The following is a 25,659-nucleotide window of genomic DNA, read 5'->3' on the forward strand; positions in this document are numbered from 1 at the left end:
ATGAATGGATAAATAAAATGTGGTCTATCCATATGATGAGACATTATTCAGCAATAAAAAGGAAAGATATGGGACTTCCTTGGTGGCTCAGTGGTTGAGAATGCGCCTGCCAATTCAGGGGACATGGGTTCGAGCCCTGGTCCGGGAAGATCCCACATGCTGCGGAGCACCTAAGCCTGTGTGCCACAATTACTGAACCTGTGCTCTAGAGCCCACGCACCACAACTACTGAGCCAGTGTGCCACAACTACTGAAGCTTGCGTGCCTAGAGCCCGTACTCCGCAGCAAGAGAAGCCACTGCAATGAGAAGCCCACGTACCACAACAAAGAGTAGCCCCCACTCGCTGCAACTAGAGAAAGCCTGTGCGAAGCAACGAAGACCCAATACAGCCAAAAATAAATAAATAAATAAATAAATTTTTTTTTAAAAAAAAGGTATGATACACTGATACATGTGATAATGTAGCTGAACCTTGAAAACATTATGGTAAGTGAAAAAGCACAAAGGCCACATATTGTATGACTCCATTGATATGAAATGCCCAGAACAGATAAATCCATAGAGACAGAAAGTAGACTAGTGGTTACCAGGGGCTGGAGGGAGGGGGGAAGAAGGAATGAATGATCCGTGATGGATATGGGGTATATTTTCAGGGTGAAGAAAATGTTCTAGAATTAGATAGTGGTGTTGGTAACACACTTTGTGAATATACTAAAAGCCACCTAACTGTACACTTTAAAAGGGTAAATTTTATGTGTGAATTGTATATCAAAAAAAAAAATCTATAAGTGCTGATGTGAAACAATCTCCAAGATACAATTGTTATGTGGAAAAAAACACTTTGTCTAGAATGTGACTGCATTTATATGTACCAAAATGAATACATACACACACAATACCCACACCCACACATATACGCGCCCACACCCCTGCTTATATATAATAGGAAAGCTCTAGAAGAAAACATAAGAAATTGTCAACAGTAGTCACTTCTGGGGAGATAACTATGAAGGAAAATGGTAAAGAAAAATTTTCATGTTTTACTCAGCATATGTTCTAATTTATTAAACTAAGAATAAATTATATATTTCTATTATATATATATTATGTGTGTGACCAACACATGAAATTTAGAAAAGATGAATAAGACATGGTCTTTGACTTTAAGGGTCCTCAAAGTCCAAGAGGGGCAGTCGAATGTGTGATTTAAATAAATTATACCGTGACCAATGTTACAGCTGAGCCAAAGTGTTTTGAAGGCATAAATGAAGATGTGATTCCTGAGGCCTGAAGAACTGGGATAAGTGATGCCTTGGATGAGACAATGTCCAAGCTGAGTATTCTGGGTTCAGGCACCACTTCAATGGAACAGCATCCTGCAGCTTCACTGAGGAGCTGACTACTTAATCCAGTGTATCCAACACTAGCCGGTGAGTATAAAGATTAAATTCTGTAAAATTCACTTTAGAAAACTACATACCTGCCATAAAGAATAGATGCTAGAAATGGCTGTTAAAACCTTCCTTAGATAAGAAATCTGAAAAAATAAAACACAAAAGTTCTGAAGACCACCCAAACAGAAAATTCCAATGTGAAAATTAAACTTTCACAAGAATATCAGTAAAGTTTATCTTCCATGAGGACCACCAGAGAAGGGCACTTACAAATTCACAAACATCAAAAGAGGCCAGGGAAACTTCCATTTGTTTCCAATGAAATTTATGTCAGTTTTGAGTTTGCACTTTCTCTGGCCTAACGCCAAGTTCTTTAAGTTGGGCATGAAGCCAGTGAGAGTGAATGTTTTCAGCATCCATCTGTTCAATAACAATTATCAGTGCAAAATGTTTAGGAGATGCTGTGCAAAATCTTTAAAATATACTGCAGTCTAGGGCACTGAGTCTTACTTACCATTTTGAAGCCAAGAAGCTTTTGCAAGAGTCCATTCCAAAGCTGCAGGTCATAAATTTTGTATTCTAAACAAAGCTCAGTCACCAACCTTACGGCCTGAAGCAGACAAAAAAAAAATCATACTGTTTCAAGACACCAGTAAATCAAACCAGCTTTGGAAAAGTTAGGGCAGCTAAAGACAAAACATGCTTATAGCCAAAGTGTGTCTATTGCCTAATTTCAGTGAAGGCCTTCATCTCTCTAGGGAAAGAAAAAAAAATTATTCTTTTTCTTTCTTGCCGTTATGGACTCACAGCATCTCAGACTCTCCTTCCTCCCCCACTTTTGTTTCTTCTGTCCTAGAACAGTTTGCCTGTTGGCCTCATACCCTTCCCGCCCTGGGCTCCAACTTCCTCAGAGACTACATTCCCACCAGCAACTAGAAGGAAGAGAAGCAATACTCCCTACACAGGGAAGTCTGCCTAGATGAGGACAGGCAGGACTTGGGGAGGGATTATAAAAGTGTAGGTAGGGATGGCTTCAGGCCTTAGGCTTTCAGGGAGAGAGGTAAGGGGACTTCCAAGTTGCCTTGTCACTTGCCAGGATAGGAAAGTCAGGAAGCCCTCAGAGCAGTAGACCTGTTCAGGAACCAAGTTTCTCTGGTTCTGGCTTTCAGAACTCTGAGTGGTGGCAGGCAGCTGAGTGAACACAAGAGCATCTGAGAAGACGGAGGCCCCACTGCCGGATGACTCAGTCTACATACCATGGATTCGTGGCTGTGGTTTTTCCATAGACCTTTAATCATTCCTTCTTTAGGACTGTTGCAAAATAATTCATATGTGATGGGGATATTCAGAGCCTCAAATGATGCCAGAAAAGTTATACATTTCAAATAAGATCTGGAAAACAGAGGCATGTATGGGAATCATCCTCACTGACCATATTTACATTTAAAATAAAAGCCAACCCTTGGAAATATCGGACAGTTTGTTGATAAATGTCTATTTTAGGCTTTTAAATATAGTCATGAAATATTAGAAAGAAATCAATTTGAGGGGCTTCCCTGGTGGCTCAGTGGTTAAGAATCCACCTGCCAATCCAGGGCACACAGGTTTGAGCCCTGGTGCGGGAAGATTCCACATGCCACGGAGCAACTAAGCCTGTGCACCACAACTACTGAGCCTGTGAGCCACAACTACTGAAGCCCATGCACCTAGACCCCGTGCTCCACAATAAGAGAAGCCACTGCAATGAGAAGCCTGAACACTGCAACGAAGAGTAGCCCCCGCTCGCCGCAACTAGAGAAAGCCCGTGCACAGCAACAAAGACCCAACGCAGCCAAAAATAAATAAATAAAATAAATTTATATATATATAAAAAGAAATCAATCTGAGCAAGATGAAGAAAACACTCAGTTTCTAAATGTCTCAAAGACTCGAGGGAAACAAGATGTTCTTAAAGGCCTGTTTCCCCTTTGCCAGAACGTCAAGGACACTCAAGTCAACAGAACCACGTTGACATGGCCCCTCTAACGCGCTCTTCTGAACTATGGGGCTTAAAAGTTATGCTTCCAGGGCTTCCTTGGTGGCGCAGTGGTTGGGAGTCTGCCTGCCGATGTGGGGGATGCGGGTTCGTGCCCCGGTCCAGGAGGATCCCACGTGCTGTGGAGCGGCTTGGCCCGTGGACCGTGGCCGCCAAGCCTGCGAGTCTGGAGCCTGTGCTCCGCAACGGGAGAAGCCGCGGCGGTGAGAGGCCCGCGTACCGCAAAAAAAAAAAAAAAAAAAAAAAAAAGGTTATGCTTCCAAAGCATCTGTTTTCTATTAATACGATTTTTAAACTTCTACTTACTTCACTTCTTCAATGGGTTTTTTGAAGAGAGATTCTACAGTTTCCTTGTCAGCCAAATAGAGGAGACACTGCAGGGCTCGTGTTCTGTGGGCGAAAGTGAGCTGGTGCACACCTAACGTCTGTAAGACCAAAAGAGGTTTGTAGAGCTGTGCCGCGTGTTGTAGTTGGATAACTGAGTTTCCATCTAGGTAACATGAGCCACATCAGTTTCTAAAAGATTAAAGTCTATGTCTGCCCTTAGGGAGTCAGTGGTTCTTAAAGTGTGTTCCATGGACCCCTGCATGGAGGTTGGAGGGTTTCTTACACTCTTTGAGAAGGAAAAGAGTTAGAACCACTTTTGTAATAATACTATAATGGTATACCTGCCTTTTACACTGTGTTAATATTTGCACTGATGGTGCAAAAGCACTGGTGGGTGAACAGTAGGAACACCCAACTGCTGTGGCAGCCACCACATTCTTCACATTTGCAGTATTGAAAACAAGAGACGTCCACTTAAGAAGGTTCTTGAAGCAATAAGGATTAATTTTATTAAACCTCAACTCCTGAATATAGTACTATGAGTTCACACCTGAATACGTGTTACTATTAATTAATCAAAACATATTCATTAATGTTCTACATGACTAAACAGGAAGTACTCATAAAGCACACCGCGATGCGATGGGTTTTTTCAGGGAAAAGCCCTTGTATGACTGAGCTGTGAGCTGAACCAGGCACTTTTCATGGAACACCATTTTTACTTGAAAGAATGACTATCAGATAAACTAATATGCAAGAAGGGATTCTTCCCCCCTTTGCAGTCAAGGACATACAATCAGCATCTCAGCCTTTTCCCCTTTCTTCCTGCTCCAACTGCCTCAGAGGACATTTCTATATGCAAAACCCTGAAGGCCGGAGATCGAGTTGCCTTTAGGGATAAGGGAAAGTTATCCCTAGAGTTTAGTGGGGGGGGGTGTGAGAGCTCAGGCAGGGCCTGGAGACCAGGGTGGAGACTTCTCTCAGGCTGGCTCGTTGGGGCCTCTGGTATTAGGGATGCAGCTGGACCAGGGCGTTACGACAGTGAATGTGGATAACCCGTGGGAACTGTCAACAGCTGCACCACTCAGTTTGCCAAGCAGGATGTTTCAGAAGCCAGCACTAAGCGGAGCTCGGCAGATACTACAATCCTCATCTGTAGAGTAAGACGTACTTTGAGTAAGTACAGAAGTGAGCATTATCTTAATCATTTGTAAATGGTAAACACGCAGGAAAAAAATGTTAAGCTTAGATGCAAAGATGAGCTTTGACTAAGTTTGTAGAGCTTACCGTTGTAGCTGATGTTGCAAAAATGAACAGCATTCTTGAACTATAATCAACCGGACGAGACAGAAGGAGATACAGGACTCTGAAAAAAAATGGTTAATTACATTTAGACTTTAACTTAGTGAGAGATTAGCAAAACAAGAGACCTGTTTTACTGTCCACAGAAAAAGTCATTAGACATCCCAAACACAGGCCTGAAGGGCTATCTCCTTTAAAGGGTGCTTAATCTTTTCTTGAGTTCCTTCGCAGCTAAAGAAGATAATAAAGACAATAAATGTCAAGCCTCAGTCCTCTCATCTATGAAATGGCTAGTCAACCTCCCAAAATGTATATTCTTTCTAGTTAAGGAATTAATACAAACCATACAAACCATAGCTGCAAAGTACATTGAACATGACACATGGAAACTTCAGGTTTAGTTCACAGGACCTTGTTAGTGGCACGTTTTAACCTCCGGACTCAGGGCTGACTGGCCCCCTCCAGAGAAGGGCAAGGCAATCAGGTGTACTGGAAGGGGAGGCGGGGGGAGATGCCAGTGGGAAAAGGCAGGAAGTTATGAAATTGGCATGATCCCTTTGGGATCTCCTTCTTGGGGTTCTCTCTCTCTCTCTCTGAACTGTTTCCCTCTAAGCCTGTCCAGGTGGCTGGTTCAGTCAGATGCTCCAGGAGCTACCTCTTGCTTAGACAGAGGTGTCCCTGCCCTTAAAGGACTAAGCAAGGATGAAGGGGTGCCCAGAGGAAAGAAGAGCATGGAGGGGATCCTAGGCCAGTTCTCCCCAAACCGGGAAAAACGCTTTTCCGGTGTTTATCTTTCCACATCCTCTCTCACTATCAGATCTCCGGGGCCAATGTAGGGTGTAGGGCTTCATGAGTGAGCTGACCTACTTTGGTCCAGACCAGAATGGCAAAAAGTTCGGATGCATGCTACCACTCCCTTTCCCATGCCTATGACAAGCATCATTAATAGATTACCACATTTTCTGATTTGAGCACAGATATAGTCTTCTCAAGAGAGCAAAAGCCACGACCAATCAGACTTAGCACAGTACGTAACACCAATGTGCCTTTCTAGGTCTCAGTCTTAGGTTAGAAGGGGAAAAAGAAATCCTGGTGGCCTATATCTGAACCAGCCTAGCTCCCCAGGGAGAGAGAACCCAGCGTCCCAGCTACAGAAGAGTTTTCCTTTGCTTGATGTACATTCTCTGCTAAAGGTGTTCTAGTAGGAACTCACTGAGGGTTCAGAAACTCTGGATCTTGGTTGTTTTTTATTTATTCCACTGGAGATACTTAACACACTCACAGCCATATATCAATGAACTGATTCTTCTCAGAGGTTCTGATCCAAGTTATACCAAGAAAGTCCAATGTCTAACATATTCATTGGTAAGGTTCCTACTAGGCAACAGGATGTAGACAAACATAAGTACAGGAAGAATACCTTCGCAGTGCTTCATCTTCCTGAAGTTCAAATAATTCCGATGGTGTCTTTGAAAAAGTGAAAAAAAAAAAAGTTAAAAATTGAAGAAAGTTGGTTGACTGTATAAGCTTATGAAAGTCTATTAGATGAAAAAACCCAATATACAAAATTATATTTACAGGAGGAGGTGTAGCTCAGTGGTAGAGTGCACACTGAGCATACATGAGGTCCTGGGTTCAACTCCCAGCACCTCTATGTTTGATGACACCAAAAAAAAAGAAAAAAAAAAAAAGATTTATAAAAAAATTTTTATTTACAGTCATGGAATTACAGTGTAATTCATTACTTTATGAGAAGATTCTTGCTTTAAAAAATGGGTTTACTCACATTCATTCAGTCAACAAATATGTACTAAGCACTTACCATGCACCAGGCATTTGCCTGAGTGAATAAAACAAATATTCCTGTCCTCCTGGAGCTTACATTCATTGGGTAAGTTTTTAAAAGAAAGGACTCCATGAATTTTATGAGTTATCCATTAATTCAGTATATATTTATGGGGACTTACAAAGAAATGCATTAGGTGCTCTATGTATAAACACAGTTCCTGGTCTCAAGGGGCTTTCAGTTTAGTGCTCCAGATTTATGCGTAAGTTAAAACATGTGAGTTTGAGTCAAACACAGATTCTACGTGGCCTGGATATGCTTCTAAGTCCTCTGTTTCCACTGATACACAGTCCTTGCTCTTGGTAAATACTCAAAAAATACTAGTTAAAGTGAATGCCAAGTAATATAAAAACCACTAGTTGAAAATCTAATGTCATGTTAGTTATACTATTTGTTTAAATATGGATTTTTTTCAAGGATATCTGCCTAGGTGGATAGAGGAATTATAGAATCTCCCTCATTAAATTCTGCTTGAAAACTCAGAAGAAACAATTCAGAAGATTCTGCATTTGGATTGCCGAATCCCATCATAAATTTAGATGTTAATATTATTTCAAAAACGGATGCTGTGTGTTCTCATATCTGAAGAGAACACATCACCTATAGAGTATTGCTGCTAAGAATCCATAACCTGAATCTAATCATGAGAAACATCAGTAAACCCAGAATGAGACATTTTATAAACCAAATGGCCTGCACCCTTCAAAAATGTCCAGGTCCCATCACAGATAAAATAGATTCAGGTAAGAATCATCAGTAGAGTCTAAATCAGGGCACATGTGTGGTGCAGGGGGGAATCTGAAGAACAGAATATTTCACTGTCTCAAAACATCTCCCCTAATAATTATAAAAGGAAACGTAGTAATTATGTGGTACAGAAATGGACAACAGCATAACCAAGTTAGCTAAATTAACATCCCTATTAGGCCAAAGAGACATTGTGTGCCCCCAGATGTCAGACCCTGGGAAAGACACACCATCACTCAGGTAATATTCTATCCAAAATGCGTAACTCCAATCTTATCATGAGGATACAGACAAGCCCAAGCTGAGGGGCAAAATAACGGGCCTAAACTGTTCAAAAATGTCAGTGTCATGAAAGACAGAAAAGTTATGGAGCTGTTCTAGAGGAAAAGAGATTAGACATGACAAATAAATGCAACACATAATCCTGGATTAGATTCTGGTCCCAGAGGAGAAAACTGCTGTAAGGAACGTTATTGGCACAACTGGTTAAATTGTAACACGGACCATAAATTCAGGTATACATACATACATATATGTATTTTATCAATATTGTATCAATATTAAATTATCTGATTTTGATAATTATACTGTGGTTAAGTAAAAGAAAATCCTTGTTCTTTGACCTACAAACTTAATTCTTAAGGGGTAAAGGGGCATGACACATGTAATTCACTCTCAAATGGTTCAGAAAAATGTTATGGGTAAATATATTACAGGAAGAGTGATGAAGCAGATGTGGCAAAATGTTAAAAGCTGATAGATCTGGGCGAAGGATATACAGGGAATTCCTTTATACTATTCTTGCAACTTTTCTGTACCTTTAAAATTATTTCAAAATAAAAAAATAAAATACATGAATCTGAGCCTAAGAATAGGCCGCTTCTTTTATACAAGAATTCATCTGAAATTCATCTGAAATTAATTTGATTCATCAATTAAAAGGTAGAATGGGGCTTCCCTGGTGGCGCAGTGGTTGAGAGTCCGCCTGCCGATGCAGGGGATATGGGTTCGTGCCCTGGTCCGGGAGGATCCCACGTGCCGCAGAGCGGCTGGGCCCGTGAGCCATGGCCGCTGGGCCTGAGCGTCCGGAGCCTGTGCTCCGCAACGGGAGAGGCCACAACAGTGAGAGGCCCGCGTACCGCAAAAAAAAAAAAAAAAAAAAAAGCTCGAATGTTCCTTCTTCTAACATTCCGTGCTCCTAATTAGAAGTCGTATCATTGCAAGACAAATAATTAGCCTTTGAGAAGACATCAGCTCATACTCAACAACAGACACTCTCAGAACAAGCACTTACTTCACCAGGTTTGGCAGACGGGCACAGCCATTTTTCCAACAACATGTCCCAGACTTTCTCCAAATTAACTTCATTGACTTCAGCTATTTCTTTGGCAGCCGTGTGAATATCTAAGATATTAAAGGTAAAGAATTAAAGAAAGAAAACCTCAGGTTTTCAATGCAAGATACCTGGGAATCAAAAGGATAGGTCTCCTTGGACAGAAAAGATAAAAAGGGTTTTGCCCTCACCAGGATAATCTTTGCCAGATGAATTCTGAATTCTTTGATTTATGCTGGGATGCTCGTACAGACTGACAATGAGATGTGCTGGTTTTCCGATCATTCTTAAATACTCTGCAGTGTTCAGCTTGTGGGCTATGAGCACAGCTTCCGTGCCTGATCGCCGGTACTGAATATGAAGCTTCTTCAATAGAGCTTCAGCTTTTTCACGTGTTTCATCCTTTTAAAAAATTCCAAGCAAAAAGAAACTCTTGTTTTCTAAATCGCAAGTGAGCCTAAGAATCCAGCTTTATCAGTCAAGTCCCTCTCTGCCTTAGTTACACCCTTAAGTATCTACACCAAGCCTCATCTTCTTTTTCCATTTCAGGCATCCAACTCTTGAAAACACCTATCACCGGGGCAGGATGAGAAGGGATGATAGGAGAGCACAATTTAAATTAAAAAGAAAGCGGAGCGTGTACCCCAATGTTCATAGCTGCACTACTTACAGTAGCCAAGATATGGAAGCAACCTAAGTGTCCATCGACAGACGAATGGAAAAAGAAGATATGGTATATACATATATATAAAGGAATATTACTCAGTCATGAGAAGGAATGAAATTTAGCCATTTGCAACAACATGGATAGACCTGTAGGGTATTATGCTTAGTGAAATAAGTCAGACAGAGAAAGACAAATACTCTATGTTACCACTTACATGTGGAATCTAAAAAATAAAACAAACGGATGTATATAACAAAACAGACTCACAGAGAAGAAACTAGTGGTTACCAGTGGGGAGAGGGAAGGAGAGAGGGGCAACATAGGGGTAGGGGAATAAGAAGTACAAACTACTATGTATAAAATAAACAAGCTGCAAGGATATATTTTACAGTACATGGAGTACAGCCAATATTTTATAATAACTATAAATGAAGTATAATCTATAAAAATTTTGAATCACTATGTTGTACACCTGAAACTAATATAATATTGTAAATCAGCTACCCTTTCATTTTTTTTTTAAAAAAAAGAGGAGGGCCTCCCTGGTGGCGCAGTGGTTAAGAGTCCGCCTGCCGATGCAGGGGACCACGGGTTCGTGCCCCGGTCTGGGAGGATCCCATATGCCGCGGAGCGGCTGGGCCCGTGAGCCATGGCCGCTGGGCCTGCGCGTCCGGAGCCTGTGCTCCGCAACGGGAGAGGCCACAACAGTGAGAGGCCCGCATACCGCAAAAAGAAAAAAAAAAAAAAAAAAGAGGAGCCTTCAATCTTACTGTTCAGACACACCTGAGATGGGATATTCTGAAGCCACCTCTCAGCTAAATACAGGCAGAATTTCAAACTGGACATCTTGAAGGAACCTGGAGAGATAAAAGATCTATAAGCAAATTGTAGTCCTTTCAAGACAATGTATTTCAGTCAAATTAGCCAGTTTTTTAAAACAATGACAGGAAGCATACTCATAGTAAAAAACAATTTAAACAGGCCAGAGGATACAAAGTAGGAAGTACAAGTCCACAGAGGCCTTCAGTTTCTATTCCTATTCCCTAGATCCTTACATTCCTCCAGAAGTTTTCTGTGTGTATGTCTGTGTTTGTGTGTGTGTATGCACGCACATGTGCTCAAGCACATTAAAATGGGATAAGATCATACATGTAGTACAGTTTGCTGTTCTCACTTAATATATATCTTGGATATCTTTCCAAATCAACCACATAGAATTCCATTCTATGAATACACTATTTTTTAAACAGTTCCTGACAAATGAGCATTTAAAAAAATTAGTTATTTTCAACTTTTGTTACAACCAAAAACATGGCAATAAGTGCCTGTGTTTGTGTATTTTTTTGATCATGCAACAATGTCTAAGGATTCATTATTGAAAGTATGTATGATTGGATATGAGAAAGTATTAATCTATATTCAAGCTGAGCAATGCCTATGTCTCTGCGCCCTGGGCAAGCAGCATGGCGTCTTGCTTGGTTCCTCTTTAATGTACAGCAGTGCCGCAAGTGAGGAGAGGGGGCACATACATTTCTAAGCTATCATACTCTTTCTCCTTAAAGATAAGAAAAGTGTACATTTTTTTTACTACAAGTTCCAAAAACAACACAGCCGACCATTTGAAGCCCAATTAAAGGAAGAATCCATACCTTCTGGGACATCCTGGGCTAGACTGATGGCAATGGCTACAGCCCACTCTGGGTTAACGATAGATAACAAGTAGGATTCGATGGTTTGAGTGATCTTAGTTATCTCCTTGTTAATCAGTGTTGAGGATTTAGCTTGTGTTAACTGCAGGAGCTTAGGCTTCAGTTTTTTTTCAAAAACGTGTTTGGCTGTAGACACGTACAGAGTGTCCAAAGAGAACTTCAAAGAAAGGAAAAATTAAGGCTGACTTACATGCTCACCTTTAAAGGCTTTACATGAAAACAGCATAAAATCTTTCTACACAGGGTCTGAATTAATTATAGAATAAAGATACGACCTGTACGAGTTTTAACCCATTACCTTCATTAACTTAGAAATTAAGAGCAATGTTGGGAAGGATTCTTCACTGAGCTCTGTAGCTAGAAAGGAAACAAAGATAGTATGATTTACCCAAGAAAAGGGTTTTGGCTATTCAGTACAATTCATAAGAAGTTAATGAACATACAGAGAATTTTCCAGAAGCTCTGTGCTGTGCCGAAGAATATTAGGTGAAAAGGCAGTCGAGTTTGGGCAGCTGATGGCAAAGTTATTACGTGCTCCAACATATACTGATATTCTAGGTCCACTGGAGGAGAAATTCTCCTGTATGACTTCAAATGTTTCAGAAGACTCAATGCCTACATTAAAATAAAAAAGTATTTTCCTGTGAGATTAAACCAATCATTAAGTGTTTTAAAATCATCTAATTCTACACTATCATAGGGTTCCATTCCTGGGACAGTCTAATATTCATAAAGATGATCAAAACCTTTCATAGTTTTACCTTCAAAACTATTATGCTATTCTTCTAAACCATAACTTTTGTGATCACTAAAGAAATTATACTAGGAGAAACCAGCGGAAATCTGTTGTTGGTGGGATGTTTTATAAACCAGAGTTTGGAAGTTCTCTACTCTCTTCAAATAGTTTTAGATATATCTCAAAAATACTTGATTTCACTTTAAATACATAGGCAGTAGATCTAAAATTAATCCTCTATATTCTCTCTTAAGTTTACATCTTATTAATTTTTTTTTTTTTTTTTTTTTTTTTTTGGTATGTGGGCCTCTCACTGATGTGGCCTCTCCCGCTGCGGAGCACAGGCTCCGGGCGCGCAGGCTCAGCAGCCATGGCTCACGGGCCCAGCCGCTCCGCAGCATGTGGGATCTTCCTGGACCGGGGCACGAACCCGTGTCCCCTGCATCGGCAGGCAGACTCTCAACCACTGCGCCACCAGGGAAGCCCTACATCTTATATTTTGGGGGCTTGTACAACTTTTTTTTTTTTGGCCGTGCCACACGACTTGCACGTGGGCAATCTTAATTCCCTGATGAGGGATTGAACCCAGGCCCTCGGCAATGAAAGAGACACATGCTAACCACTGGACCGCCAGGGAAGTCCCCGGGGCTTATATAACTTTTTGAATCAACCCATTTTCTTTTAATTTTCAAAATCCAATTTAAAAATATATGTAAGCTCCTATGACCACATTTGTAAAACACTACGAAGTTATTGAGTACTGAAATAGAATTTAGTCCAGGACCTACCTACTAATATAGAAAGCTATATCTGACTCTGGGTCTTACATGCTTTGATTTTTTTTTTTTTTTGCCAGATGACAAATATTTTTGCCTTAATTCTTCTAAATCAGTCTTTTAGTGACTTTGTACTCTTGGCCAGATTTAAATTGCCTCAGTAGAGCAAAAACTGGATTAAGATAAAACATGGAGAGCACAAAAACTCTTTTTACTTCTGAATCCCTTTTAAAGAAAAGGAAATAGAGTAAAAACTACAGTTTAAAGGGAGCTCAGAGGACAGTCCAGAAAGACACTAGATAACAGTAATTTTTTAAAATGGTCCAAATAAAAACATAATTTTTAAATCTATAATATATTTGTTATACCTGATTAATATTAATGTTGGTTATCTTTTCATCAGCTCTTTCTATGACTTTCAGGACGACTTCAATCATCTCATAGTCATAGGGATCCAACTGTATAAAAACAAAAATACGTCAAAACTGGAGAAGACGTTGCCAGGCTGGTTAATGGTTTTATGCAGTTATGTTCATCAGCAGAGATTATAAATATAACAGCTCAGTGCACTACAATATTAAGTTAGATTATTCTTTAAAAAATGAACTAACATTTTCTCATCTCTAAAATTAACTATTACAATAAACATACATCTTTAGAACATCTCAAAAGCTGTTTTTTAAGAAACCTGTACGAGGCAATGTCATTTCAATACAGAGAAATGTTCTTAAGGTACTAAAAACCTAGAAAGATAAACATATTAGAATTTTATAAGATTTTTAAAATTTTTTATTTATTTATTTATTTTTGGCTGTGTTGGGTCTTCGTTGCTGCGCGCGGGCTTTCTCTAGTTGTGGCGAGTGGGGGCTACTCTTCGTTGCGGTGCGGGGGCTTCTCATCGTGGTGGTTTCACTTGTTGCAGAGCATGGGCTCTAGGCACGCAGGCTTCAGTGGTTGTGGCTCGTGGGCTCTAGAGCACAGGCTCAGTAGTTGTGGTGCACGGGCTTAGTTGCTCTGCGACATGTGGGATCTTCCCAGACCAGGGCTTGAACCCGTGTCTCCAGCATTGGCAGGCAGATTCTTAACCACTGCACCACCAGGGAAGTTCAAATAATTTTATAAGTTTTTAAATTAAAATTCTTTCTTCCATTTATGATGGGAAAATTAGAATAGGAGAAATTTGACCTTTTCTTGGAAATGACATAACTAAAAGTGTGGGCCTCCAAGCAAAACCTTTTCAAAGGATTTCATTCTAGCTATAACCATATACTAAGATAAAAGAACTAGCTGGGTGGCATCTATATATGCTTATAAAAAGAAAGGAAATATTCTCTTTGTTCTGTTTCTGCCCACACACCATTACTTTTTTTTTTTTTTTTGCGGTACGCAGTCCTCTCACTGTTGTGGCCTCTCCCGTTGCGGAGCACAGGCTCTGGACGTGCAGGCTCAGTGGCCATGGCTCACGGGCCCAGCCGCGCCGTGGCACGTGGGATTTTCCCGGACCGGGGCACGAACCCGTGGTCCCCTGCATCGGCAGGCGGACTCTCAACCACTGCGCCACCAGGAAAGCCTGGAAATTTCACTTTTTGATTTATATCTTTCTCTCTAGTTTGATCTTTTTCAAAGAATGTATGCTATTTTTAAAAATCTGGGGAAAAAGGGCTATTTTTATTTTGGAGGAAAAAAGACAGGAAACGTGCTGTATTAAAGTATAATAAAAATACAGAAATCTAAAATTTTTTGAAAATTAATAGTTTACAAAAAATATAGGACTTACATTTTCAATTTGTTACTATAGATATCTGATTAATTAAGGGTAGGAGGGATGCTTGAAATGACCCAGTGCATTCATTTCACCATTCATCTACCTTATGCAGTATTCCACTAAGACTGATGACCAAATCTTTTGTGCTTGTCAGTAAAGGAACCATTTCGATGGCTTTGGTCAGGAGTTTGGAACGCTGCTGCTTTGTGGATTCCGTGCTTGCGTCTCCCTGGCTCTGGCTGGCATTAGTGTTGTGGAGGAGTGTTTCAATGAACAGCTGAAGAGCTGCATCCGAGTCCAACTGAAACGTGCTGAAATAAGTATTCAATTACACATGAATGTCCCAAAATGCATGCATTTCTACACAGTTTCTCACAGAAAACTTAGGTGTGAGCTCCCACCACTGAAATCTAACCCTTCCATTGTCAAGTGTCATAACCAGACCATCTACTTGTTTTCAAATTTAATTCTTGATTTTAAAAATATCAGATATTTTTGGTGGGCATATGAACTGGCATAATCTTGGAGGGAGATTTGTAATAAAGTTGAAAATATATATTTATGTCCTTTAATAGAGAAATTCCACTTTCATACACTTCACAAAAGTAGCAAAGATACACATATAGGATGTCCTGTAACAACTGCTTGTAATATTTAAAAATTGGAAACAAATACTCATCAGTAGGGGGCTGGTTAAAAAACTTATTCAAAGGAATACCATAGGATTCAACAGATATGAGGAAAAGCTATATGTCCTAATCTGAGAAGACATTATTTTGTTAAGTGAAGGATACATGCTACAAGATAATGTACAATTCTGTTTTTCATAAACTTTAAAAAATGCATGTTAGTAAATGCATAAGGAAAAAAAAAAGAACAATATAGGCCAAACTCTTAACAGTGATTATCCCTGACGGGTGGAATTATGTGGGACTTTGATTTTAATATGTTCCATCTGAATTAGAAAAAGTAGTACATTTAAAAATTAAGAATCCGGTTAGTATAGACAAATCAACAACTGAAATGCACTCTAAGCCCTATTAATAAGATAGGGATAGTTTAATCTGTTATACAGAATAACTGAAATGTCAAGAAGAGCTTTACATACAATAATTTTAAAGTCATTCCCTGAAATTGTAAAGGTCATCTAAATTTATTCAGTGGGACTGCCTGAGGCAAGACAGTCACTATCACACAAGTAAAAATCAGCAATGCCATGTAAGCACAACGATTGTGAAATGAGCCTGACATAATTATAGCTATTTAAATTTCAGAAAAGGGGTCACGCCATCAAACAACAGACAAAAATCTACCAGGAGTTCAAATTAATAAAGAAGAGGGAGTATGCGTACCTCATTCTGGATTTGTAGCACTCCAAACTGAAGAATGGCATAGTTTTGTTATATCAGAGTGCAGGTAAGTCACAGCTAGTTAGAGCTATGAGCAGCCTATGGTCCCTGACTTGCAGGTTCAGGACGGTGACAGCCAGGGACATTACTCCCCACCATCCACAAGGACAAAGAACTAGATCCCTGTCTGGTGAGGAAATGCACTAAGCAGCCTCATTATCAAGAACTGAGATTCCACCCATCTGTCACAAACTGGATAAGGATTACAGCACCCTTGGTATTTCAGAAGCGGTACTTATTATCTGACCTTGAGCAGGGCACCTAATATGGGTTTGTTTTCTCATACATAAATTGGTTATAATATACAATAAAAAGTAAACGTGATGATGTGTGGGAAACCACTTTGAAACTAATAATGGGCCAGCAAATTTAATATCTAAATCTATCAGATTAAAAACAACAGAGATATAAATTACAGATCATTTGATCCTCCTCATCACAGTAAGCTGTACCTATAAATAACATTTAGTCTTAGTTTTTTAAAGTTATTTAAAAAAAAATTCTCCCTAAACCATACTTTTCACCAATTTTTAATTTAAGATCAACTTGCCCCTAACTTGACATGATTTAGAAGTTTACTTGCTCAGAATATTCCCAAACTTCCCTTATCATGTGAATCGTCTGGAGCTCCTATTAAAACCAGTTTCCTGGGCCTCAGCCCAGACCTGCCGAGTCAGAACCAATATAGAGGGATCCAGGAATCTGTATTTTTAATCAAGTACCCCGCGTGATGCTTATCATGAGGCAAGCTGAGGAAACACCAAAGAGTGAACTAAAAAGGTGATATTGTAAGAGAATTTAACCTGGTTCGGACTTACTCAGTTTGGGGTTGAGCAAAAGAAAACATCAGAGGTCATGGGCCACATGTAATAATCACTGTTATCACTGTGTTCTCACATTAGCATTACCAGTTTGTTAAGCTAACAGCAAAAATACCAATGAAATTTAAAGAATTACCTGCAATATTCCAGAATGAGGCTTGTATCCATATCTATATTCTCCACAAGAGCTTTAATGAGGTCTTTCTTGGTGAGAAAATGTTGCCTAAAAACTGGCTGGAAAGAAATCTAGAAATAAAAAGAGCAAAACAGAAACCCTGCTAAACTGAAATGTATCAGACTAAGGGCACTGTTGTGACCTGCCCTTTTACTATCCATTTTTTTAGAGAAACATTTTTTTATAGCTCCTTCAACTTTTATTTTTATCATACTACCCGACGCGACCATCACTCTGAAATTTCACGTGTATTTGGCTAGAGGTCCAAAATCTCTCTTAGTCACACTAACCCCTGGCTCTTCAGTAAAGTTTGGTAGTTAGCAACAAACAGTCCCATTACTGCATAGGAACGAGGCTTCGAAACATATACCATTTCTACAATGGTTACATTCCCGATAAGTCAACTATTTGCAAATAAAATAAAATGTTTTACATTCATAGTAAAGAAAACAGGATTTTGTTGGTTTGTTTTTGCAAAGTGAAAAATAAGGGCCACTTACTTCTCCCTGGTAGGAGTTGCTGAAGCTTAGTACGATGTATATACATTTTAATATTATCTTTAAACAAATAGCACACAAAAAAGTATGAGGCTAAAGCGTAGGCCTGGAATACCTTAAATGTTAATTAATACTAGATACATTCCTATAATGAGAAGGCTAAGCAGATGAAATGTCAAGCCTCTTCTAATTTCTTTAAAAATATAGCAAAAAGAAAATGAGGCAAAAGGTCCTTATTTCTTTGAAAGCACCAATGCGTGTAATAACTAACTAAAACTTACAAGTCGGTTTATATACAACCTCTCCAAAAGTAAAGGATAATGAGTTCTTTGTTTTAAATTTTCCAACAGGGTAATTATCAGAATGGATGAAACTTCATGGCACTTGAAGAATACTCACACCAAGTTTACCAAGACGAATACCCCACCGGGAATCAGTACAGAGTTCACAGAACTTAAGCTCCATTTCTATTTCTTGATAGAGACTGGCCAGCTGAGAGCCCACCAGAGATATTGCCTAAAAAATTAAAATAGAATTAAAATTGAATTGCAAATAGAAAATGTTCTAATACCTTTTATACGAAACCCAACAATAAAAACCATAGTCTTCCTTTATGATAGCAGCTGGAATGTTACATGTTGCTTCATACACCATCATTATTTATATAATACTTAGGTAATTCGGCTTTTAGTGTGACGCCATAAATTTAGTCTGGATTTCTTTCATAAGAAAAGGCCAAATTTGAGCTATCCTGCACGTAAAATGCCCACAAAAGGCAAATTTTGAAACAAACAATATCAAAGACAAGTTTTGCATCCGTTAAACTTGTCCTACAAAGAAGAACTGGCTCATGGGTCTAAGGTTTCCAGTACACTAGAGTAAGCATAAGCAGTGAGGTTCTCTGGCTGAATACAGATTTAAGAAATAAAAAATGTAATCCTCTGGGTTGAGCAATGCTTAGGACCTGCATATACATTCACTGGTGTGTTGTCAGTTAAGGAAAAGCTGGTAGAAACCATGTGTATTAGCTTGACGTTTCTTTTGCTAAATCTTTAAGATCTGGTGGCAAAGCCAATTTTACTTCTTCCCCTAAATCTTCAATATTGCAAGAACTGAAGGTGTGCTTCCTTAGGTCGTACCAATATTTTGTCGTAATTCTGCCATGCTTTATCTATGAGCTTCCATATATTTTCAAAGACTTCTTTTTGTGGTAAGAGAGTGCAGTACCCCAATGCCAAGTTGAGGTCCACCAGGCGACAATTAAATACCTGTGGGAAGAAAGCATCCAGAGAAGCAAATTCCTCACAATCAAAACAGAATTCAGTCTCTAAAGGCTGATTTGTCACTAAATTTAGTTTTAGGCCCTACGAAAGAACAAGCATTTCATGAAAAGTTATTTATAGCAAAATAGTTCCAACTTGTTTGCTTAGTTTTAATATCTTTTATCACTATTATAAATTTAAGGAAAGAAACTCTAACAAGTTCTATATGACACAGAACCCATACCTTCTCTGTATTACTTCTTTTCAAGTCCCCAAAATCCCCTCCCCCTCCTCACTCTTATCCTCACTGAAAAATCAGAAGCAAGCAGGAGAGAGAGAGAGAGAGAGAGAGAGGAGCTTACCACAAACGAATACTCACTTTGTACAAAAGTGTTGCGGCATTTCCCCTGATAAACATAACGGCTTTCTCTTTCAATTCCATAACAACATGCTTGGATTTAACTAATGTGGCCTCTCCACACAACTTTTAGAAAAGAAAAAAAGAATCCTCAGGTCCACGTCTATGCATAGTTTTGAAAACTTTTCTTAAATATTAAGGAACTTTGAAAATTCAGCATTATATGCAAAAAGTATTGTCATTTAATCTATAATGACAGAAAGCTGGGGCTTGCAGAGGAATTGACTGGGAAAGGGCAAAAAGGAACCTTATAAAATACTCTGTACCTTGATTATGGTGTTGGTGACAAGGTGAATACATTGGTTGATATACTTAAAATATGTGCATTTTAATTTTGAAAGCTATACTTCAATAGAGCTGATTTTTTAAAATATTGGCATTTAGTAAATATGAATAGAGTAGTAGAAATGAATACAAAACCAGCTTCATCAGCAAGTTATCAACAGATAGTTTATCTTCTAGAATCTTTTTAATGATGCCGTAATAATTATAATTTGGGCCACAGTAAAACAAATAGCAGATCGATAGTTTTGACCCAATGTGGTCACTGGGCTTGGAGTAAGAGGACTTAACACTGCAACCAAAAGCCTCAGATTATTTACTTTACCTCCCTGAATCTGAGTTTCTTAGTTTACAAAGTGGAGTCTCTCAGGTTTGTCATAAAGATTAGGTATGAAAATGTGTGCAAGGGCTTCCCTGGTGGCGCAGTGGTTAAGAATCCGCCTGCCAATGCAGGGGACATGGGTTCGAGCCCTGGTCCGGGAAGATCCCACATGCCATGGAGCAACTAAGCCCGCGTGCCACAACTACTGAGCCCGCATGCCACAACTACTGAAGACTGTGCACCTAGAGCCTATGCTCCACAACAAGAGAAGCCACCACAATGAGAAGCCCGCGCACCGCAACAAAGAGTAGCCCACACACAGCAACGAAGACCCAACGCAGCCAAAAATAAAGAAATAAAATAAAATAAAATAAAATAAATTAATTAAAAATTTAAAAAAAAAAGAAAATGTGTGCAAGCACCTTGAACTATACCTGACTTTGTAGATGTTCAACAGACGTGTCCTAAATCTGACAAATTATCAATTTCCTTACTACAAAGCCAAATAGGAAAATGTGAGTTCCAAATTCCTTTGTTTGGCAGTGCTTTTTTTTTTTTTTGCGGTACGCGGGCCTCTCACTGTTGTGGCCTTTCCCGTTGAGGAGCACAGGCTCCGGATGGGCAGGCTCAGCGGCCACGGCTCACGGGCCCAGCCTCTCCACGGCATGTGGGATCTTCCCAGACTGGGGCACGAACCTGTGTCCCCTGCATCAGCAGGCGGACTCTCAACCACTGCGCCACCAGGGAAGCCCTGGCAGTGCTTTTGTATCTGTACTTGCGCAAAGTGAGAGTAGTTGTTCTCGAAACTGTACCTTGTCACTCAAACTGGCATTCATGAAGTTTGACACAGAGTGCTGAAGACAGGTACCAAATGAACCAACTACAAACTTTAGGGCCAGCTCCCATTGGCTAGATTCCTGAAGGTTCTGAAGCAAGGCAGAGATGGAATTGATAATAGGTAACATAAGGCTGTCTCCTGTGAAATGATAAAAAGTATTTTACTCGAGTACAAGTATTTTAATATTTAGATTTTTTTAAAACAAAGAAAGACCGTATTTGGCAATTGTTTTCAGGGACGGTCTACTTCTTCAATGCAGGTAATGGTCATAGAATTGATTCTCAAAGTTAGTAAATAAAAGAGTTAACATGAGGCTTGATCTAAACCAGAAAATAGCTAGGTACATGGATACTGAGGTACTTCGATTGTAACTTGCCTATTTTGAGATGCTTAAATCATTAGCTGAAGAAAACCATTTCTCTACTAGGAAGACCAAATTTATGAACAGATTCATAAAAGTTAACACTATAAGCCAAATGATCCATTTTCCTGACAGTTTGGAAGAGTAATAATGTAACAGTAATAATTAAGAAACTATATTAAGGACATTACATCAGATTCATATTCAGAATTTCAAGAAATTTCTATGTTGGCCTATCTACAAAATTGTAATTCAATGGTTATACGTTTCTGATGTCAAGTACCTTCACTGATGGAGCAGTATGGTAAACTTGTAGAATCGAAGGGATATCTCTTGCTTTCTACAAAAGAGAATAAATTCAATAACAATAAGTAAAATAACTCTCTTTTAGAGCACACAGTCCCAGAGATACTTCAATACTGCGCTCTTATCAAATAATGTTCTAAAGCAACCTGTTACTTAGAAAAAACCAAAACCTTTACAGGTCTGGATGTACAGATAAGTGTACATCCAGACCAAGACGCAGAACACTACTAGCATCCAGAAGCCACCCCCTTGCCCGCTTCCAGTCTACCCTCCAAGGGTAAACACTACCCTGATTTCCAACAGCATGGCCTCCTTATAGCCCATCCTTGTACTTTACATAAATGAAATCATACAATACATATTCTTTTGTTCCTCACTTCATTTGTTCAGCATTACGCCTACAAGATTCATCCATGTTACTATGTGTAGTTCCAGTTCCAAACCTCTACCATTTAAACTTGCATGAAGCAGAAATACACAGAAAAAAGATGACACAAATGAAATTTACCAGCCAGAGGCACAAGTGATGAAATCAATTCATAGATGACAGGGAGCACCATCTGTGACTCGAGAACTATCCCATCTTCACTGAAGAAGTCACAGTAAGACCACTCCTCATATGGATCTTTATGAGTTCCAAAAGCAGTCTAAATATCAAATCATACAGAAAAGACACAGATAAGGACACTCCAGAACACAAATTCCTTCTTCACCAAGCAGAATCCAGAATCAGATCTATCAGAGCCAAACACAATGTTGATAGTCAAATACAACCATGTAGTCTGTTTCTTCTGGTCTATGGCTTAAAATAATGTCGCTTTAAATTAAATTATTACTCAGGGAATTCCCTGGTGGTCCACTGGTTAGGATTCGGCACTTTCACTGCGGGGGACAGGTTCGATCCCTGGTAGGGGAAGATCCTGCAAGCCACATGGCCAAAAAATCCCCAAACTGTTACTCTGGACAATGTCCAGAGATGCCTTGTTTGAGGCCCAATGTTTCGAAAGATAGTGCAAATTAAAGCCAATAAATGTGACTAGAAAAGAGAAGTGGTCTCATGCCCTTAAGTAGTTCTCTGGTCTAGAGTAAGAAAATATGAGAGGTAGATTCAGTATTTTTATAAACTATGCAAGTGATTTAAAAGTGGTGTGTAATGGATTGGGTAGGGGTTTTGTTTAAGGAAAAGAAATTCAAAGCAATTTACTTTCATGAGAATTCCGCAGTCATCCATTTGGCACTGTCTGGAAAGCTCTACTGCCATTAAAGTATATTTACAGAGTTCTAAGGCATCTAGCAAAAAATCTGAAAGAAAATGGAGGAAAAGTCATTAAACTAGTATTTCCTGTGTTTAGAACAACAAAAACAACCTTCGAATAATTACCATTCAAAATTCTAAGGTAGGCCACAAAGCAGAGAGAAAGGTTTCCACACAGCTTTGACGACCCTAAATAATACAGGTCAACATTTTTCTTAAGCTTGACTGGAAAGTAAGTTCAGATACGGGGAGGCAAGGAATTTCACAGTCTTCTGAAAGCGAATATCATCAATAGTCAGAAATGACATTGTTAATTTTGGAAATACTTTAAAATAGTAACCCCCATAGAGATTCAATTAGAAGTGTCCCCTTTGTGAAAGAGGGACAATGATCACTTCTCCCTCTACCTCAGTGTCCAACTGTAAGGAGACAGCGTTAGACAAGTGCGAAATGAAGCAGAGAACGTAAAACCACGTAGATTATAAATCTTGTCACCTGGACTGCAGATGGTGGCAGCCTGGCAGGCTAGATCATGTATCTCAGAAGGAAGATTTAGTCCCGCAGGGATTGTCATTGGAACGCCATTAGCCAACATCTGACAAAGCTTCTGACACGTCAGGAACAGCAATTTCCCAGTGTTGGTGTTGCAGTGATACTTAAACAAGTCTCTTTGGAAGAAAGGAAGGGTCGGAAGTTAGAGCACTCGTATGGAAAGCAGATGTATTTGCCTTTCTTGGATTAATATATAACCACTGGGGCTTCCCTGGTGGCGCAGTGGTTGAGAGTCCGCCTGCCGATGCAGGGGACACGGGTTCGTGCCCCGGTCTGGGAAGATCCCACGTGCCGCAGAGTGGCTGGGCCTGTGAGCCATGGCCGCTGAGCCTGCACGTCCAGAGCCTGTGCTCCGCAACGGGAGAGGCCACAGCGGTGAGAGGCCCGCGTACCGGAAAAAAAAAAAAAATATATATATATATATATATATAACCACTAACAACATTTACAACGTCTTTAAATGTTTTCAGTGTGCTTCGTTTTTCAACTTGCTTGGGATACCACTAACTGTTGCACGGCAAGGTGACCTAAACCCAATGGTTTGGTTACCTAACTACACAGGGCTAGTCACACCTCTTCTACGCCACCACTTTCTTTCTTTCTTTTAAATAAATTTATTTATTTTCTTTATTTATTTTTGGCTGTGTTGGGTCTTCATTGCTGCGTGTGGGCTTTCTCTAGTTGCAGCGAGCGGGGGTTACTCTTTGTTGCGGTGCACGGGCTTCTCATCGTGGTGGCTTCTCTTGTTGCCAAGCACAGGCTCTAGGTGCGCAGGCTTCAGTAGTTGTGGCACGTGGGCTCTAGAGCACAGGCTCAGTAGTCGTGGCGCACGGGCTTAGTCGCTCCATGGCATGTGGGATCCTCCCGGACCAGGGCTCGAACCTGTGTCCCCTGTGTTGGCAGGCAGATTCTTAACCACAAGTCCCTGCGCCACCACTTTCTGACCCAGGCATACAAAACAGGCTCTCAGGGCGAGAAACCAAGAATCACGTCTGTGGAAGTGAAAGGGTCACCATCCTATCCTCGTCACCAAAGAAGTAAATGAAACCAGTGTTCCTTTCTGATGAGCTGTGTGATTTGGGGACCCAGAACTCACCTGCATTTTCTCAGCGCTACTTCCACGTTCCCGTCGTTCAAGGCCCTCAAGATCATCTTGGCCTCCAGCTCTTGCCGGGACACCTGCAGGGCCAGCACCTGTCGGTGCAGCTTGGACACGGCGCTCAGCCTCTCCTCCTCAGCAGCTGCAGGCTCTGCTGGCCTCCGGGGTTTGTGTTTAGCCTGTGCGACTTGCTGAGCTTTAATGTGCCGTTCCCGGAGCTCTGCTATCAGGGAACTATTGCTGTAATCTTCAAATGAAAGAAAGACCTCAAAGTTCTCCTGTAGCAAGGCAAGCAAGACAAAGCTCTGTTCAGTTCATCTGTGGTTGAAATCATTGGTGTGTCTCGAACCTCTATTTTACCCCTCTCTCTCCCTTGTAAATTAAGAATTTAAGACTCTATATTTCAAAAGTAACTTATTATATAAAGGCTGGAAAAGCGGAAAATATCACTTAACCCAGGGCTTTCTCAACTTTGGCACTGCTGACGTCTTTGGGTCTGGTAATTCTGTTGTGGTAATTCTGCCCTAATCCTAATCCTAACCCTAACCCTGAACAGAAGGAGGGAGGGATTAAGTATTAGGTTTGTGCAATTCTCCCCTGGTGGCTGGAAGAAGCCAGTTTTGCTCTTTCCTGTAATAACTTCTGGTTAGCTGCTAACACCAGACCTAGAACTAATTTTTCTAACCCAATAAAAGGATCCTGCTGAAGCCCAGGGAAGGACAGCAAGAGGTAGTGGGAGTGAGTGAGACCTTCCTCTTTGACACCACACTTTAGAACAGGGTTTCTCAATTTGCCAGATGATTCTTTGCCTCAGGGGCTGCCTTTGCACAGGAGGATGTTTAGCAGCATCCCTGGCCTCTCCCACTAGACCTAGCACAAGGATTGTTCCATAAATGGTAGCACGATACCTAAACATGACTTTGCTTAGATCTAAACCATTGCTTTAAAGTACCTGTAATTTTCAAATTTAAGAAGACCGCGGAGAAGTTAACTTATGCTGACTCCTGGGTGCTTCACACGAAGACATCTATTGTTTAACACAGAAGATCGCAAACTTTTGGGTTGTAGCGCCTCTTTACACTCTTAAAAATTATTGAGGACCCCAAAAAACTTTTTAAGGAGATATCTATCAATATTTACCATATCAGAAATTAAACAGAAAAGTTTAAAGTACAAGAGCATATAAAAGTGCACATAGCATCAGCCTTTAGAGCGATGATATTACCACACCATGAAGCCTCTGAAAACCCAGTGTACTCTCATGAGAGAATACGGATGGAAAGAACAATTTCTTATTTTTGCTATAAATAGAGTTTTAATCTCATGGACTCCCTGAAAGGGACCCAAGAGACCCTTGGGAGTCCATGGGCCATACTTTGAGAAACAGCAGTACAATAAACTGTGATAAATTATTTCTTCTTTAC

General features: G+C 40.1%; 1 protein-coding gene across 3 annotated transcripts in view; it reads right to left on the bottom strand.

Moving 5' to 3' along the window:
- Window positions 1–25,659, bottom strand: part of KNTC1 (kinetochore associated 1) — an 86,785-nt gene that overhangs the window by 23,487 nt on the left and 37,639 nt on the right. For all 3 annotated transcript variants that reach the window (XR_009534482.1, XM_060118250.1, XM_060118252.1), the window contains exons 34-57: window positions 24,233–24,513; window positions 23,080–23,252; window positions 22,534–22,631; window positions 21,838–21,976; window positions 21,307–21,363; window positions 20,637–20,800; window positions 19,182–19,286; window positions 18,680–18,808; window positions 17,940–18,056; window positions 17,005–17,114; window positions 14,742–14,949; window positions 13,242–13,331; window positions 11,805–11,976; window positions 11,660–11,718; window positions 11,302–11,518; window positions 10,436–10,509; window positions 9,177–9,387; window positions 8,947–9,056; window positions 6,480–6,526; window positions 5,045–5,123; window positions 3,737–3,855; window positions 2,652–2,787; window positions 1,910–2,005; window positions 1,482–1,538 (exon numbers count right to left, since the gene is read on the bottom strand). Coding sequence is in view for 2 of the 3 variants with exons in the window: in XM_060118250.1 (XP_059974233.1) it covers window positions 1,482–1,538; window positions 1,910–2,005; window positions 2,652–2,787; window positions 3,737–3,855; window positions 5,045–5,123; window positions 6,480–6,526; window positions 8,947–9,056; window positions 9,177–9,387; window positions 10,436–10,509; window positions 11,302–11,518; window positions 11,660–11,718; window positions 11,805–11,976; window positions 13,242–13,331; window positions 14,742–14,949; window positions 17,005–17,114; window positions 17,940–18,056; window positions 18,680–18,808; window positions 19,182–19,286; window positions 20,637–20,800; window positions 21,307–21,363; window positions 21,838–21,976; window positions 22,534–22,631; window positions 23,080–23,252; window positions 24,233–24,513 (3,048 nt within the window). In the remaining variant the exon portion in view is untranslated. The remainder of the gene's footprint in view (window positions 1–1,481; window positions 1,539–1,909; window positions 2,006–2,651; window positions 2,788–3,736; window positions 3,856–5,044; window positions 5,124–6,479; window positions 6,527–8,946; window positions 9,057–9,176; window positions 9,388–10,435; window positions 10,510–11,301; window positions 11,519–11,659; window positions 11,719–11,804; window positions 11,977–13,241; window positions 13,332–14,741; window positions 14,950–17,004; window positions 17,115–17,939; window positions 18,057–18,679; window positions 18,809–19,181; window positions 19,287–20,636; window positions 20,801–21,306; window positions 21,364–21,837; window positions 21,977–22,533; window positions 22,632–23,079; window positions 23,253–24,232; window positions 24,514–25,659) is intronic.

The sequence above is a fragment of the Mesoplodon densirostris genome, chromosome 15, assembly GCF_025265405.1.
Source record: "Mesoplodon densirostris isolate mMesDen1 chromosome 15, mMesDen1 primary haplotype, whole genome shotgun sequence".
In the NCBI taxonomy this organism is placed as follows: domain Eukaryota; kingdom Metazoa; phylum Chordata; class Mammalia; order Artiodactyla; family Ziphiidae; genus Mesoplodon; species Mesoplodon densirostris.